The sequence below is a fragment of the Melozone crissalis genome, unplaced genomic scaffold, assembly GCF_028551555.1.
Source record: "Melozone crissalis strain CALT ecotype California unplaced genomic scaffold, PUWL_Pcris_2 ptg000014l_1, whole genome shotgun sequence".
In the NCBI taxonomy this organism is placed as follows: Eukaryota; Metazoa; Chordata; class Aves; order Passeriformes; family Passerellidae; genus Melozone; species Melozone crissalis.
Window position 1 is genome coordinate 19,229,215 of NW_026535792.1, and position 17,461 is coordinate 19,246,675.

A 17,461-nucleotide genomic window follows, 5' to 3' on the forward strand; every position below is an offset into this window, starting at 1 on the left:
AATTACTTTTTGTGGTTTTCAACACTCTCTATAGTTGTGAGTAAATTTTTTTTGGTTTTTTTTTTTTTTTTTCTGTGCAGAAATGATGACCACTATGAAAGATGAAGTAGAAAATGGATATATCATCCTGGCTATATTGTATATTTGTTACAGAGAAAATTTACTACCATTGATTTGCACAATTGTTCTTAAATTAATGAACAGCTACCCAAATTAGCCAGTACTTTTGCTTAAGCTGTGGTTTGTATACACAGAAATTAAAATCTTTCAAAACTTCATTTTTAAAAAATCACAAATGAAAATTCATTACCTAATAGAACGGCAGCAGGAGGTTTATTCACAATTCCCTGACATGTTTTCTTCCATTTTCTCTTCCCAATGATGGGAAAAGCCAAGGCTGTACAAAATAATTAAACAAATAAATTGAACATAAAGATAGGCATAAATATATGTGTGTATATATATACATATAAGTGTTCCTAGAAAAGCTGTCTGGATTTTCCTTAACTGCAGCAAGAGGGAGCTTGCAAGCCTGAAACACAGGCTATAACAGAACCTGAGTGGTAACAATTGCTGATGGACCTTTCCTTTGTCAAACTTAAATATTTTCCTTCAGCTTTGTGGTTTTGTAAATTCTGCTTGCACTAAGCTCCACAATACATTTGAAGGCTATTTAAAGCAATATTTATCTCACCGTGTCTTATTTATGCGCTGTTGATCTATTTTCACATACTTTTGAGGGCGAATCCTATTGCTAATATTGTTTTCTGCTCTCCGGAATACATTTTTAGACTGAATGTGCCATTTCGAGCTACCAAGTGCTGTGCTTCCATGAATAATTGAGCTCCTGTGAGTTCAGAATGACTTTACAGAACCAGTTTGAGATGAGCACCCCAGAGATTTAAAAATTTGTTCCAGGGTTGACGCTGCTACCCGCAGGTTCACCACATGGAGCAGCACGTTCCTATGCACATTCTCTGCAGTGCTGTTACCTCTAAAACATCTGCGCTTTGAGATTTTTTCCTCATTTGTGTTTACTTCCTCTGTGACCTTCCTGAACTGCTGGATTAACCGTTTAAACAGTTTAATCGGCAATTTTTAAAGCAGCAATAGAGATTAACCGTTTAAACAGTTTAATTAGCAGTTTTTAAAGCAGAAATAGTGTGAGAACACCCAGGTCCCGTCAATCCCAGGTGAACTGACGTGAACAATTCGCCCTGGGACGGCACCAGCACCGCCAGGGCCCCACACGCCGCGGCCCCACAGAGGCGAACGGGCGGGACCCGCCTGAGGGGGACCTGAGGGCCGCCGGGCCGGCCGCCTTCCCTGCAGCCCCGCCAGCCTCCAGCCTAACCCGCACGGCTCTCTGGGGCTGCTGAGGAGCCGGGGCGCGATGCCGGTGCCGGGACGGTGCCTGCGGGTGAGGAGCCGGGGCGCGGTGCCGGTGCCGGGACAGCGCCCGCAGCCGCTCCTGCCTCACGCGGTCTCCTGGCGCCGCGAAGCGCCGGGGGCGCAGCGGATCCGTGACGCAAGGGGGCGCCGTGTGCCGCCCATCGACTCCGCCCCGCTCCGCGCGCTCCTTCGGCCCCGCGGCTCCGAGCGCTGGCGGCGGGTTTGGGATCTCCCACGGCCGCCCGGGGTCTGTCCATGCCCGGCACGGCAGCCGCTCCGCCGCTCCGAGTTCCCCCACGCCCCCCACCTCCGCACCCCGGCAGGCGCTGGGCTGCGCCACGCCCCGTCAGCTGACTGCCGGGGGCGCGCCCGCGCTGGGTCACGCCGCGCTCGCCGCCCCCTCCCCTGCGCTCCGCTCCCCTCCCAGCCGGCGGCCGCGGCTGAGGGGCCGCCTACGCCATGGTGCTGGAATCCGTGGTGGCGGATCTGCTAAACCGCTTCCTGGGCGACTATGTGGAGAACCTGAACAAGTCTCAGCTCAAGCTGGGCATATGGGGGGGTAAGGAGCCCCTTCCCTCTGCCGCTCCCGGGCCGCCGGAGTCACCGGGGACAGGGTCTCGCTGGCCGCGGTTGCCCTGTAAGGGGTGTGCGGGCCGTGCGAGAACCGACCCCTCTGAGGGGCGGGCGCTGGGTTGGCGGCCCCCTGTGAGCAGAGGGCGAGTTCCGGGGCCGCGGCCCTCCGAGACGGATGGACGGACGGTCGGTGTGTGGCCGCACAGTCCCCGCTCCCTTGGAGCACCGTCGCTCCTTGTGTGCCCGTGGTCCCTGGCGCCCCCTCCCTGGCGTCGGTCTGTGGGGCGGGGGCAGGGGCGCACGGCGCTGGCCTCGGAGCGCTTCGAGGGAGGAAACCAGCGATAAACCCCTTGGTTTTTCCCCTATCCCTTCTCTCGGCTGCGGGGTGGAAGCACGATGGTGCTGTTGTGTCTGTGGGCGGGCTCATGGCGCAGTGCCCCGGGTGGCGGCAGCGCGGGGTGCCGGGGCAGCTGATGGGGTGCTTGGGCAGCCGTGCGTTTCAGTTATCGGTGTAAATTAAACTGGGGTGCTTGGGCAGCCGTGTATTTAATTTATCGGTGTAAACAATGCGTGTTAAACAGGGGTGCTTGGGCAGCCGTGTATTTCAGTTATCGGTGTAAATAATGCGTGTTAAACAGGGGTGCTTGGGAAGCCGTGCATTTCAGTTATCGGTGTAAATTAAACAGAGATGCTTGGGCAGCCGTGTATTCCAGTTATCGATGTAAATAATGCGTGTTAAACAGCCGGGTTAGTGCGGGTGCCTGGAGTAGCTGTTCTCGGTGAATGTATCACAACATTTCCGTTCGCTGGGCTGTAGTCATGTAGAAAACCGGCTGAAGTGCTGCCCAGGAAAGCTGGCTGGTTTAGGTGCCTTCCCTAGGTAGATCATCGCCTTATTTTTGCTCGTCATGGTTGGATGTATTTTAGCATTTATGCAATATTAATATCTATACTTCAAATGGAACATAGCTCTAAGGAATCCAACATGAAAGCACTAAGAGGTATATTATATGGGCTTTCCTCGGGTATAATTCTGTGCTAGTATTTAATTTAGAAATCCTATTATGTTGTTTGCGTCAGGAAAAGTTAATGTGTTTGTGAAAGTAGGCATGTGTTTTTGTGGCTCTGTGATTCATGATTTTTCTTTGATGTGAAATCATGAAAAACACGATACCATTTTCCAAGTCTACCCTACGTTCTTAGAAGTGCAGTTGTCTTTCACACTAAGTGAGTAATAAGAAAGACTTCCTATTCTTGTGGGTGTATTTAATAGAGTAGAAACATGTTGACGTCTAAGTTGGTGATGTTTTTATCATCTCTTCCAACTGAATTTTTTCTATAACCCATGTTTAGTGGCTCTTACAAATTACATGTTTATTGTGCTATTCTGTAATGGAATAAGGTTTTCAGGTTTTATTCATAAGTACTTGGTAGGATTGTGGTTGTGTTCTTTTTTCCAACATAAGTAATACTTGAAATAATTTTTTCTGTACTTCTCCCTTTCTTCTAAACAGGTAATGTGGCACTTGACAATTTACAAATCAAGGAGAATGCATTGGTAAGAATCCTAAAAACTTCAAATTGCTTTTATGGGTCTGAAGACTGAGGCTTAGGATACAGTTGCTCACTGTAGTCTCATGCACTGAGTCCTTTTTGACTGGTATAGGAAGTAAGTTCTTGGTTAACTCCTTCTGATTTTACTCTAAAAGAAAAGCTGTGGTTGAAAAACAAGAAGTAACTTGCATTAAGTTCTCATAATCTTGTCTGGAAAAAAAAATGCCTTGGCTAATTTTCATGTTCTTTAATTTGGCTAATGAACATCTCTACTACTGGGAGAATCTTACTCCAAAATTTAATGTGTTTCAACTTTACTAAAGAGAACTGTTACTCTTCTGTGCATTGAAAACACACTGGGTCTTTATATGACCTGTTCACTGACTTCTCTTTGTTATTTGAAAGTTTCATATTTTGCTTGTCCATTTCATCCATTCCTGATGGCTTTGTTGTACTTCAAATCTCTTGCTACAAATATCTTCATGTCTAGTAGATAAGAAAGGAAGGAAGTATTACTTTGTACACACCTTTCGTTCTTGTGGGGATTGATTCAGATTCCAGCAGTGCTGATGTAGAAAAATGCAAAGTCATGTATGTGACTGACCAGAGCTGAAAGTGAGCTGAGGCCAAATCAAGAACATAAAGTAAGGGATGGTTCTGACAGCCTTACAATGGCAATGTGTTAGATTTCCATGCAAAAGTTATTATAAGAAGGTCAGTGTTGAACACCACTTTTAGAGAAGTAGCCTACATTGAAAAAGAAGGGATCAAAGGAATATGATATGGTCCAGTTCTTCTTTTTTCCTCTAGTTTGCCTGTCTGCTGCTGTCTTGTTTTCCTTCTAAGATTTTCCAGTAGAAAAGAAGTAGCTTTTAATTTATGTATGTAAATAAAGTACTTTGCAAATATAATTTAAATATATTTGATTTTTACTACTTCTGTTTAATACTTTATTTTTGTCATTTACAGAGTGAACTGGATGTACCTTTTAGAATAAAAGTTGGTCAGATAGGTAAGTTTTAGTTCCAACACAACTATTGCAGTGGAAATTTTAATATAGGCTGTAAGGTCAGTCTTGCCCCTGAATTTCTTTTGTCAAGCTTTCTTAAGTGTAATTATACTCACTGTTGAAACTGGCATAGAAATTCAACTTGACTGCCATTGATGGTATCTGGCAAACCCTGTTTGTGTAACTTTACAGATTGAGATGAAAAACACATCTGAGAGGTTCCTCCTGGAGACAGAAATTATCAAGGGAGCTGTTCAGTGTAGACAGAGAAAGTGACAAATATGCCAAAGGTTTAGGAACTCTTAGATTTTTTTTTTTTGTAAATTTCTTTCCCTGGTAATCATCATTGCTTTTTCACATGAACTATTTGTAGGAGATATATGTATGTGTAGTATTTTTTCTTCTCCTTCCTGGGAAAGTCATATTCATCCCAGTGAATTGAACTTCAGTCATGATCTCAGGTTTTGATTTGAAGTATTCTGACTCAGACTGTGACTTTTGGCTTAAAATCATGGCTTATGTTTCCTGTGTATTTTATCACTTCAAGGGCTTTATAAAATGTTTATGTCCATGTGGTTTCTCCTAACCTTCTAAGGTGTTTAAGACATCAAGATAAAGGACCAGTGCTCTTTAATGCTGGAGGTGTTTTTTGGACCAAGCACAGAACTGAGTGAGATGTTTGTTTTGATGTAACTGTATCTGCTTTGTTTAGATAAACTTACTCTGAAGATTCCTTGGAAGAATCTCTATGGGGAGGCAGTTGTTGCAACTCTAGAAGGCTTGTATCTTCTGATAGTTCCTGGAGCAAGTATGTCAACTTCTCAGCAACAGTTAAATCATGGAAGAGAAAAATATCCAAGGGTACCGTGTAAATGAGTCTAGAATAGCAAGTAGTTCATGTCAGCCACCATTTTTACATTCTGCTCCCTCAGGGAAGTTTCTACACATATGCTGGCAAGTTAGTGGAAGAGGGATGGGAGAAAACAGCACTTGTTGCTTTTATGGAGATCCTTGGTTGTATCCATTCCAAGTTCACTTCAACAGCCAAGTTTCCTCTAAAATGTGATTATCCTGAATCCAGCTTTGTGGCATGGTTTAGATCTTTAGCTGTTTATCTGCTGCTAAATGATAACAGTCAAAGTAATAATTCCATTTGTACTGTTTGGAGGGAGAGGGAAGAGGGTCAAAGAACTTTATTAGTTTTCTCTGAAATCAGAACCTCTGGTGTGATGAGAAAACTTGCAAGTTCCTGGAGCATGAAATATACGTATAGAAGAACTTGAAAAATCTGTCTTATATTGCATAGGCCACTCTTAGGAGTCTGAATTTCCACAGAAAAATTCTTACTGTGAAACAGTGCATAATTGTGTAAAACCAGCAGTTTTGGAGGCTGCCTGCAGTGTTCAGCAATGAAAAAAGAATAGCCTTTCCCTCAAACAAGGTGTTTTGTAACATGATGTTGTATATGGTGTGCATTGCTTGATAATGCATTTATGTAACTTGAGATTTAGGATTAATGCTCTCCCAACTTGGCTTACAGGTGTTAAATATGATGCAGAGAAGGAAGAAAAATACTTGCAGGATAATAAACAAAAGGAACTGGCAAGGATTGAGGAAGCCTTGCAGAAAGCAGCAGAAAAAGGTACTGAGTTAATAATGCAAATGTCCATTGGAATTTGAGGACTTAAGCTGTGCTGTGAAAGAAAACTCCTGGTTTCTAATTGACTTAACAAATTTTGTTTTTTCAAGCATCTAGCTAATCTTACTACAGTGCTTTGAAATGTCTTTTTACTCTAAAGCTTGAAAGAAATGTTATTTGTTTATTTACCATGCATTTACCTGGTCAGTTTCCATGGGAAATGGGAATTTATTCATCTGGTATGTCTTTTTTTTTTTTTTTTCCTTGGTGCTTTAGGGGAACAGGACCATACAGAACAATAGAAAGTACATTGTGTGAGGGTAATGTTACCTTGCTTTAGCACCATAATAATAGATGGATGTTTAACTGTGTGGTTTAGAGGTGCAGGTAGGGTGTTCTTTGGTGAAAGGAACCTTTAAGGGGAAAGGTAAGGCTTGTAAACTTTTACTGCAATGCTTTTGTTCCAGTTTCTGCTGTGCTTTTATGAAGTACTGAGTTTGGACTGGTTTGGGAAATGAGACTCTTGTGAGCAGGAAATAATTCATGACACAACAGAACAACTGAGTATGAACAGGAACCTTTAGGAACCTTAAACTTTTGCTCTAGATCTTAAAAAGTGTTAAGCTCTCAATTAAGTCCTGTTAACTTGTTTTGTGGTGGTGATTTTTTTTTTTTTTTTTTTTTTTTTTTTTTGTAACTCATACCTTTAATAGAATTATGGTATCAGTTGGGCTTGTTTGGACAGAAACCAAGCTCAGAACCAGTGACAGGTAACTACATGTGTTGGAGGAAAAAGTTATCACTGAAGGTTTGTCTGAATTGAGACCTATTTGTTGGTTTGTGTAATGCTTCTAAAGATGCATTTCTATGATACTTGTAATGCTGCAACTCATGGAAAAGTTACTGGGAAAGAGATGGTGCTTTCAACACTTGCAAAAAGGATAGTTTGGGTGTAATCTCTTTGCTCATTCAATTCTCCCATTATGGGAGAGTCTGTGGCCTTTCTCCTGCTCTGCTGGTTTGAGAGGGACATGTGCAGTTTCCTTCAAATGGCAATCTGACAATCTGGCTGCAATGAAGAAAGGAGCTTTGCTTTATTTCTTGTCTTTAATATGCCCGAAAGTATGTGAGGGCTAAGACAACTTCAGTGAATGAATTTTGCAGCCAATCAATTCACTTGATACTGGGGGGAAGGAATGTTGGTAGAGGTTTGACCTCAGTTATGTAGCATTTGGATTCTGTACAGCAGCAGTGCTTCAGCCAATGCTTTTTGCACCAGTGGCAATAGCATGAAAGGCTAGATAGATGAAAGGATAAGATGAGTTTAACCTAATGGGTGCTGCTTGAGGAATTCCAGTTCTGTAGCTTTATGTATTTAAGAATGAGTTTGTGTGCTTCTGGCAGTTTTCTTTCTCAAGAAAAACTTACTACATCCTGTGTTTGTAATGCTTTTGAAAAAAATCATCATAGAAAAATGATGCTTTAGTAGTTAAGCTGGTTATATAAAGAATGGGAGTTAGATTTAGTCATGTTTTGCAGTTTTAAACTGTAAGCCTTGACAAGGAAAAGCAAGAGGATCATTTAAATTGGATTATTTTCTACTCTAATTTGAGCAGTTCTGTTATCCTGTGATCATATTTCAGTGGTAGCCATTTGTGTTTGTGGTGCTGTACTAGAATATTTTACTCAAGAGGACTTTTGTAAGTCTTGCATGAACAGATCCTTTGCTTTTGCTAGATATAGAAATCTTGGAGCCCATGTTGACCTACTGAACCATAAAATTCTAACAAAATTCAGCTCTCTAGGCTTTTAAGAGCACACAATAGCTGCTGAAAAGCTAGGAAATATCTTGAACAGAAAGTTGTCAGGGTTCATGAATTTTTTTCTGGTTAATACTTGATTTATATTAGCATGTTTAGAATCTTGATTCAGTCCTTAGATTTAAGAGTATAAATAGGCCTAGAGATAATTTTTTTTGAGATGCTATTCAAATACTGAGCCAAATGGTCATGGCACTGTGTTGGTAAGGATGTGTGAGGGGGAAGTGGAAACTGCTGACACAAGCTGATGAAACTATTTTCTTTTTCTAAGCTGTTACAATCTATCTCTATCAGACCTCATACATGGAGACCAGAGGCTGCAGGTCTTGTGCTGGTTACAAGGAGAAATGTAAATTGCATGATTTCCCTATGTAGGTAATCACTGAAAGCAGATATTCTGAAGTGAATTGGGCTGTCAGGTACTGTAATGGAAATACTGCTGTGTCATACAGATTTGGTGAACTTAATATTAAATCATGAGTTATTTCCTTCTTTTAAACCAACTGCATTTCTTTGGTTATTTGCTGCCGTTGGACCAAGGCGCCCATTCACAAGATTCCTTGTATGGGTTGGAGAGCCTGGTTTACAAGGACACCAAGCCTGGTGGGTATGCATGGTTAGATACGTTTTATACATGCAGGATGAACAGGCAGTTGAGGTTTTTAAATTCCCCCCTCTCCAAAGCAGCCAAAGGTAGAAGTGAGAAAACAATACTTGTTTGGTGAACATCCACATATTGGTGGTTCTAGAAATAAGATTTTAATGAATATGGATTCAAGTGAAATCTTGAAATGACTTAGTCCCCTTTTAATTGAGTGGCTGTTTGAGAAGATTAGGAGACCACTTAGATTTCCATCAGTCATGTTGAGCTCAAGAATGTTATAAAATGCTGACAATATTCTACTATGATTTTACAACACCATCTTTAGCTGTTTGGAGAGTAATTACCCTTACTTAATGTGTCTGGGCTTAAGATAAAGGAAGTCCAGGCTGTCTTGAAGCCATGGACAGACAAAATGAACTCTAGCAGGTTGAAGGCATTAGCATGCTTTCCCCTGCTTCTCTCTATTTGCATTGCTCTCAAGTTAGGCAAGGAAGCAGCTTCCCTTGAAGTTCAGGGGAACTATTGTTTTTTGTACATGCTTTATTTTTAACTTCTGAAACCTGATTTTCAGAAATTTACACTTGGCCAAAGTTTCTTGCTTGAGCTGTTGTCTGAGCACAGGTTTAAAGTGAGCTTAAAAACATACATTTAGTGTAGGAATGTGCCCAGTTTCTCCATAGTAGTGGATGTGGGTGAAGAAGTGGAATATCCTGTTTCCTTAGTTTTATCATACATGGGACTGAAAGCCTGAGACCTGCAAATTCAATAGTAAGTGAAGGAGGCTGTCCTTTTAAAGTAACAAAATCCTTGACAAAGGATTACTGGTAGTGTTAAAAGGAACTATGCAAAATGAAATGTTTCTATTTGTCTAGTTTTTCCTTTTTATTATTTATGTCGTGACCACCTTACCTGCAAGACAGGTTGAAATCTTGGCAGGCAATTTCCCTCCTTTGTTTGAACAGGCTTGCAAATGACATCAAGGTGTTCCCCATGGTTAGGTTAGGTACACTGTTAAACTTACTTCCTTCTTGCTTTGTGGGATACACCCTTCCCATGCTCCAGCCCTATAAAGATAAGCACAAGCAGCACTATTGCTGAATTATTTTTACTAGGATGGCCAGAGGAGGAAAAGAAACAGTGTAACTCACCAAACTGGTTTTCTTCAGAATTGTGGAGAAGCATGAGCATCATTTAAATAATGAAATGGTTGTGATTGTGTGGGTTGTGAAATGTGTGTAAATAATGGAATTTCATTTCATGTACCGCTTTTAGAATCATCATTTTTGTCTGTCTTTTTTGTGGTTACTGGATTTGTTCTTTCAGAGTTGATTATCATGAGAATCCTATTGAAAAGGGCTCTTTGGGTTTCCACATACATCTATATCTTAACTTGAAAATTATGTCCTTGTGTGGTGGAAGCCTCTTCTATTATTTTATGCTATGAGAAGTAGCTGATTGTTTGCTTACCACAGCTGCAATTCTTGAAAAGCTTTTAATGTCACCTTCTAAGCCATTATGCTTTAAGACAGGCTAAAACTTCTTCCATATTTTCTTATGCTTTCTTACATTTCTGCTTTACTAACTTGAATTTTATCCTTTTTCCAAAAAATTGCTTGCATTACAAAAGGACGTAAGCGTAAAAAGTACAAAAAGCATTTTAAGAGACCCTTTAGAGGTCGTGATCACTCAAAAGGTGGGTAACAGTTATGGCTTTTAACTTTAAGGCTTCTTTTTGCTTTCTGTTTGTATTAATTTTTAATAGCCTTGGATGTCCATCCAGTGAGACCTTTTTCCTCCTGTTTGAAAGAGAGGTTTTAAATTGGAGAGAACTGTTCTTGCTGTTCATCTGTTCTCTGGAGCCAGTGAGGCTGAAGAGAGTCCTTGTTTCTCTTTACCTGGATAGTTGTGCTTGTTCCTTTAATTTGAGCTATCTGTAGTATTTGCAGCAGAACTGTAAACTAGTGGCACTTCACAGTGACTGTTGGAAAAACTGCTTGTGCAAGTTACATCTGTTTGTCTGATTTTTGTAAGGTTCCAGTAATAGGTAAAGAAAACCTGAAACTGGTGCTATAGCAGTAAACAGTCTTTTTTATCACCTTTTAACTCTGTTCTAAATAACTGATTTAACGCTATGACATATTTAAACTGGAATGATATTGATCTTGTTACCCAAGAGGATAATCATTGTCCACAAACACCAAACCATGCAGGATTCAGCATTAGCATGTGTCTAAGGATTGCCATGTCCCATGTGGTTGTGTTGTGTATTTGGTCTTGGAGGAAGCTGCAGCTGTACACAGACTTGCAGTTGGAGAGAAAACCCTGTGGGGACCCAAGATAAGCTTTGCAAGGTGTCACACAAGTTGCTACTGGTAGCTGCATGTGGCTGCAAAAATGCTCATGGGTTCCTTGCGCTTGGAGATCATGAAGCTTCGATAAGGGCTTCTGCCTTTTTTTTTTTAGTCAGTTAATAGGAGGAAATGTGTGTGGCATATAAAAGTGATACAATGTTTCTGTTTTTTCTGAGTTCCTGACTAATTTTTTTTTGATTGAAATCTAATGCTCTCTTGACTGAAACTGTTATATCATATTCAGTAGTGAAGTCTTCATTTTTAATCAGATTTCCTGAACCTCTGAAAGCTTTTAAAAAAAATTCTCATTTTTTAAGCAGGATGTACAAAGTTAGGTACCTGCTTTGCTCACCATGCATTGCATATGTAAAAAGTTAGAAACAGTTCAAGTCAGCTGAGTGAAAACCTGTAGTCCTTATTTTTATCTATAGCCATGACTATTTCTTCAACTTGAGCCATCTGTAGCATTTCCAACAAAAATGTATGAGCTTGGTAGGCTGATCAATGGCATTTGCTGGAATTGCCATGTTGTAGGGAGGGTGCTGAACACAGCAGTGCAGGCTGTAAAGGCAGCTAGAGGAAAAGCAGCTCACTGATCCAGCCATACTGCAGGTGAAATGCTGAAACACAGCCTGAGATGGTAGAGCCATATCACTAGAGTGAAATAATGAGGGATTGTAAATATTACTCCTTGCATGTGTTATTCAAGGGTATTTTGTGTTAAATTAGTCCGTCTTACTCTTGAGACCCCTCACTGAGGTACTTTTAAGAGAAAACCTTTTACCTTAGAAGAAGTATATTAATCCAGAACCTGCTGTGTGCCAAACTGTTTTGACTGAAATTTAGACATGTATTTTCATGTGTTTAAGTTGTGCATGGGCAGCTAATATCACATCTTCAGAATAAGGTGTGCAGAAAAGGAAAAAATAAAAATATGCAATCTAAATAAGTGAAAACTGTAACGTTAATTTAGAGGAAATATTACGTTTACTTTGCTGTAGTTGTTGGTGTAATGAAATTCAGGATGCAATTATTACGCTAAATAATGACTTTTTAAAAATTATTCTTCTAGACAAACCAAAGGAAGAGAAGAAGGATACTTTCTTAGAAAAGCTTGCAACTCAAGTTATAAAAAATGTGCAAGTCAAAATCACAGGCATTCATGTTAAATACGAAGATGATGTAAGTAACTGGGACACATTGTCTTAATTTTAAATTGGACTTCAATGCAGTTCTGATTCTCTTGTCCATAGAGCAGCTGTATTTGCCACCTTGAAAAAGTTGCTGTGGTCTCTTCTGCACCTCTTCAAATAAGTTGCCCCAGATATGACTGAATGCCAGAAATATGGATATGGGGAACAGATGTTCTCTTTGCCCTTGTCCAGTGCTGCCTTGCTCACCGAATGTGGGCAGTGTCTGTTCTCACATATTGCTGTGTGCAGTGGATGCACAGAGTTTCTCAGTGTCCTGGGCAGAGTCCAGAAGGGCAGAAGCTGAAGGGTTTACAGATGGGCCTGAAAACAAACTGTTAAAAACACTTAACTGATAAACACTAATGTTTGTTTATATGAACCAAACTGGAATTACTAGTTTTACCTTCCTGTAGTAAAATGATTAAGCGGTTTGTTATGAAACAATCGAGTTTAAAAGAAAAGCACTGGATAAGAGGGTATTTCTCAAACCTTTCTTTGGGACTGTTTTCAGAGACTCTGAAGTTAAAGAAGTGCATATCATAAAGTGATATAGCTTACTGAGATGTGGTACTCAAATTTTTTTTTTTTTCCTGTATGATGATGTTAGAATCCAAAAGAAAATTTTCAGTTTGAATTGAAGTCCTAAGTCTATACACTACAGCCATATTAATTTGGCCTATCTTAGTAGGTTCCAGTAATGTTTCAGTTGGATTAACTAAGCAAAGGAAGTTGCTCAGAACAGTTCAGGATTTCAGTCAACTTTAAAGGCTACATTTGTCTGCAGCAAGAGAAATAAATACCTGTTATTTTTCTGTTTTTGTAGATCACAGACCCACAGTGCCCGATTTCCTTGGGAATGACATTGGGGGAGCTGAGTTTACTGGTAATGTGTGTGTGACTGCCTGTTCTTGTGTGTTTGCTTGTTTTGGAGTAGCAGAAAGGAAAAGAAACATAGTGAGGAGATACAGGGACAGTGTGCACACAGCTGGAACTGAAGACAATCTTTTATTCATGCAGATAGACTGGCAGTTTGAGCAAGCAGAAGGGAAGAGGATTGAGGAACATAACACTTTCTGAGACTTGGTGATTTGTTCTAGTGATCTGAGTGACCTTTGAAACTGGGCAGGTTATATCCAGGCATAGTAAATGAGGGCAAACATTGCATCATGGTGATCAAGAGTTTGGTATTTTGCCAGAATTTTGAGAAATGGGAAGTGAAAATTTCAGCTAACCTCTCTTTGCCTTAGCTGTTAAGCATTTTATGGGTAGGACGAGGAGTTGAATATCAAAGTATCAAAGTAAACTGACAGATTTTTGTATGTTATCTTGATGTGTGTGTATGCAGAAAAACTGGATGCATTTGTTGCTTGGAAGCATAGGATAAACCCACAATTATGTTAGCTAAGATGCACAAAATTGCTTTTATCACTTTGAACTTTTAGACAACAAACGAGAACTGGACACCTTCCATTCTGAATGAAGCTGCAAAAATAATATACAAGGTAATGTATTGTGGTTTTTTTCCTACACAAGTGAAGAAAGCAACTGATCTTGAAGACTAGTAAACCTGGGGCTCTAAATGAAATTGGAAAATGGTTTACTTTTTGAATTCTCCTGTTTTTCTTTATTTTTGATGTAGTTTAAGCACAAGTAGAGCACAAATGACTGTTTTTTATGCAAGGCATAAAGTTAAACAAACTCCGTAGCTTAAATAATTTATGTTGAATGTGAATGCTGATCCCCTTGTTCAATGCACTATACAGCAAGCCTGAGTGGAAGCTGTGATTTCAAACATGTTGTCAAATTACCATTTCCTAATCTAATTTGTATTCCTAGTGTAATTGGGATGCTGGGAGCTAAGCAGTTTCTCTGTTCTCCCTGCCCACCTCCTGAACCACCCCCAAGCCTGTGCAGAAAGGAGTACACAGAGATCTAAGGAATTATAGGAGCAATCTAAGAAGGATTTAATAGTCTTGGCTTCTTCATTAGGCCAAGTACCAGTTTTGTGCACCCTTGCCCTTGTAATCCAGGGTCATGTTTAACAGATGTGCATGAATGTGTGCTTTAAGAACTTGCAGTTCAATTATAATTTCAAAATAGTATTGTCAGATTAAATACATCTCAATCCTAATGGTTAATTTGCTGTCTCATCTGCTTTCATATGTTTTCAATTTTCACAAATGGAAAGCTGTATTTGTAGGATGGGTTGAATACAGAGTATGCAGTTTGTTGCATGTTTTCTTTCCTGTGCAGCTTTTGTGCCTGGACAGCCTCAGTGCTTATTGGAACATAAACAGCAAAATGTATTATCATGGCTCCCGTGAACAAATACTGGTAATGTAGAAGAAAATGCATTAATTACTGTATTGTCTGGCTCTTGTAGTATTCAAAACTACACCACACTGATTTCTACCCCACTCCTCATACTTATGGTCACTGTATTCAGGGTCATTTGTTAATCCATTGCAATATTATTAATAATTTTGTGAACCTCATTTGTTATCAACCCCTATAGGATGATAAATTTTTCCCCTACTGTTTATAAAGGTGTTCTGTGTGTCCTTGTACAATACTACTACTTACCCTTCTTCTTTTGTGCTCATCTTTATGGATACCTTTATTTTTGTTTTATTTTGTCCTTAACAAATAATGTACTTAACCCAAGTTAATGTACTTAACTTGGTTCTAACATCAAAGATGGAATCAAAACTGTGCAGTGCTTAAAACCACCCAGCTGTCTAAGAACAACCAAGTTCATTTGACATTGCCTGTCTGTGGATGTTTCCTTTTTTTTCCTCTGAATCTCAGTCTGAAGTGAAAACACAAATTTATACACAGCTTGAATTGACAGCTGCAAAAGTCTGCAAAATACACGTGAACTTAAGTTGGTCTACTCAAAGTTTTGATAACTCTAAACAAGTAATGCTCTTCAGCAATTGTTAGACAGAATCGTATCCCTTTACAGGACCAGCTGAAAAAAGGAATTCCCTGTCATGGTCACCAGCCTGAAGACTACCAGTACAGTAAGTGAGCTAGGAATGAGTGAATCTAAACTGTTCTGAGCATGCTGGTGTACAACAGCATGATCTGATCCTGCAGGAATGGCCACACTATCTTTTTAGAAAAACCATAATGTGATAGAACATATTAGGACTTGTAGGCTTTTTGACTAATGCAGGACTATCTTAATTGTCATTGGTAAGAATTGCATCCTTATTCTGTGGGGCTTGAGCATGTTATCCATTGATGTGCTTGATCTGTTCCTTGTTATATTTAAGTAAAAAACCCATCTCATTTTTTTTTAATCTTCAAGTTTTCAGACCAGTGTCAGCCTCTGCAAGACTCTATATCAACCCATATGCAGAAGTAGAACTGAAAACTCCTAAGATTGATTGCAATGTAGAAGTACAGAGAATTGTCATTGAATTCACTAAGCCACAGGCAAGTGGGTTTGGTATTTATCACACATTTCAGTTTGTTGAACATTCAGTTGTTTGATGAACTATAGTGTTTTTTCACTGGAAAACATTCTTAGGGATTTGTGTGCTTATATGTCTGTAGGATTTCTAAACTGTTTAGCAGTACCTGTGGGAGAAGTGTAGGATCTTTTCCCCTCTGTGTAACCATCCCTTCCTGGTGATTCTTGTTCTCTGACACTCTTACCTGTGGACCTTCTGGGAGCCATCTGATCTGTATTCAGCCCTTCCAGCAGCATTCTTTTCACCTAGAGAATGCAATCATGAGTAGCCCTTATTAAATTATAATCCAGTGTTAGAACTGCAGAGATGCCAAAGTACAAGCAAGGGTGGGAATGAATGGAGTGTGCTGGCTTTGGCAACAAAGCCTGCTGAAGTATCAAGGAAGTAATTTAGATGGCTCCCCAGAAATTTTGTGTTCTCATTTATTGAGAGAGAACTTACAGTTAGTTGGCTAAAGAGCTTTTTAGCTCTTACTGATGTCTAAATGTATATATATATCTAGAGTTCAGAACTGTACCAGTAAGGTGCACCAATGTAAATGCAGCTCTAAAATGAGGGCAGCTGCATTGACAAACAGAAAAGTTGGTTTGAGAAAGCCTGGGAGGTTGTGCTGAGCAGGCTGGTAAAACTACAAACTGTTGTTCTTGGAGGGAAGCAGGACTTCAAAGTGGTGTTCTTTGAGAAGAGTGGGTGCAGTCAGTCCACTTTCAGGTACTAATGAAAATGAATCGACTTAAATTTCTGTGTAGTTTGAGGAATGTGAAGGCCATGCAATTGGAGCAGTGCCTGCAAACAAAACCTGAGCCTTGCTAAGAAACTTTTTCCTGTGTTTAGTACCTCAGCATGATAGACCTGCTGGAGTCCATAGATTACATGGTTCGCAATGCACCCTACAGAAGATTTAGGCCAAATGTGCCTCTCCATAAAAATGCCAAGGAATGGTAAGCTGTGTACATTCATGCATTCTCTGGGAGTCTTCTCCAGTCTCTTCATTCTCCTTTGTGATTTAAAGTACTTTTAAAACTACTCACATGCTGATATAACTTCCACAGAGCTTTGCTTAGCCCTTAGATTCAAGTGATAAAAGATCGAGTTGATGAAAATCTCACTTGCTAAGCTGAAGTCCCCAAAATTTGAACAAAATGCCAATACTCTCACTAGAGGTTAAAATGTAATTTTAGAAAGGCTAAAGAAAAAGCTTGGCAAATGTTATACAAGGGAAATGTGTGTCAGCTGTAGATTTGAACTGATACGCTTTTTGTTGGCTTTTTTCAAAGTACTAACTGATGCTGATTATCAGAGTGCTTAAATTCACTTAGTGCTGTAACAGCCCAAATTTGCAAATGTGCAGAAGTCAATAATGAAGGTTTGTAGCTCTTCACTCATTAATGTAAGCCCTCTGTATTCAGAGTCTGCATGAAAAATGAAAAAACATTTTTCAAAAGTGATGTTGAGAACATTGAAAGTTTTATAAGCCAAGTTACTCAAATCACAAGTGGTGAGCAAAGTGTTTGCATACTAATAAACCACCTCTGCAACCTGTAAGTTGTGATGCACAAATGAAATGGGAAGTTGTTCACAAAGATGAAATTCTTGTAGGTGGAAATATGCAGGTAACAGTGTTCTGGAAGTTCACATCAGAAGACGTACTCGAATGTGGTCATGGAGTAACATAAAACAGCACAGGCAGCTTCTGAAGAGTTACAAAAATGTGTACAAGAACAAGCTCACACAGAGCAAACTGTCAGAAGAAACACAGAAGCAAATCCAGGTATGAGTCTTTTCTCTTTGGAGGAATTATGTTTTAGTCCCTCTATGAAATAATTCTTTAGATATAATTGAGAGTA

The 17,461-nt window shown here is 40.0% G+C and overlaps 1 protein-coding gene across 2 annotated transcripts in view; it reads left to right on the top strand.

The window, feature by feature from the left end:
• The first annotated feature begins 1,803 nt into the window (after positions 1–1,803).
• Positions 1,804–17,461, top strand: part of VPS13C (vacuolar protein sorting 13 homolog C) — a 74,344-nt gene continuing 58,686 nt past the window's right edge. For both annotated transcript variants that reach the window (XM_054273108.1, XM_054273109.1), the window contains exons 1-15: positions 1,804–1,951; positions 3,480–3,523; positions 4,489–4,531; positions 5,241–5,336; positions 6,069–6,170; positions 8,528–8,590; positions 10,219–10,284; positions 12,015–12,124; positions 12,959–13,018; positions 13,578–13,637; positions 14,389–14,469; positions 15,101–15,158; positions 15,449–15,576; positions 16,449–16,555; positions 17,214–17,385. In XM_054273108.1, the coding sequence (XP_054129083.1) occupies positions 1,852–1,951; positions 3,480–3,523; positions 4,489–4,531; positions 5,241–5,336; positions 6,069–6,170; positions 8,528–8,590; positions 10,219–10,284; positions 12,015–12,124; positions 12,959–13,018; positions 13,578–13,637; positions 14,389–14,469; positions 15,101–15,158; positions 15,449–15,576; positions 16,449–16,555; positions 17,214–17,385 (1,290 nt within the window). In that variant the 5' untranslated portion in view covers positions 1,804–1,851. The remainder of the gene's footprint in view (positions 1,952–3,479; positions 3,524–4,488; positions 4,532–5,240; positions 5,337–6,068; positions 6,171–8,527; positions 8,591–10,218; positions 10,285–12,014; positions 12,125–12,958; positions 13,019–13,577; positions 13,638–14,388; positions 14,470–15,100; positions 15,159–15,448; positions 15,577–16,448; positions 16,556–17,213; positions 17,386–17,461) is intronic.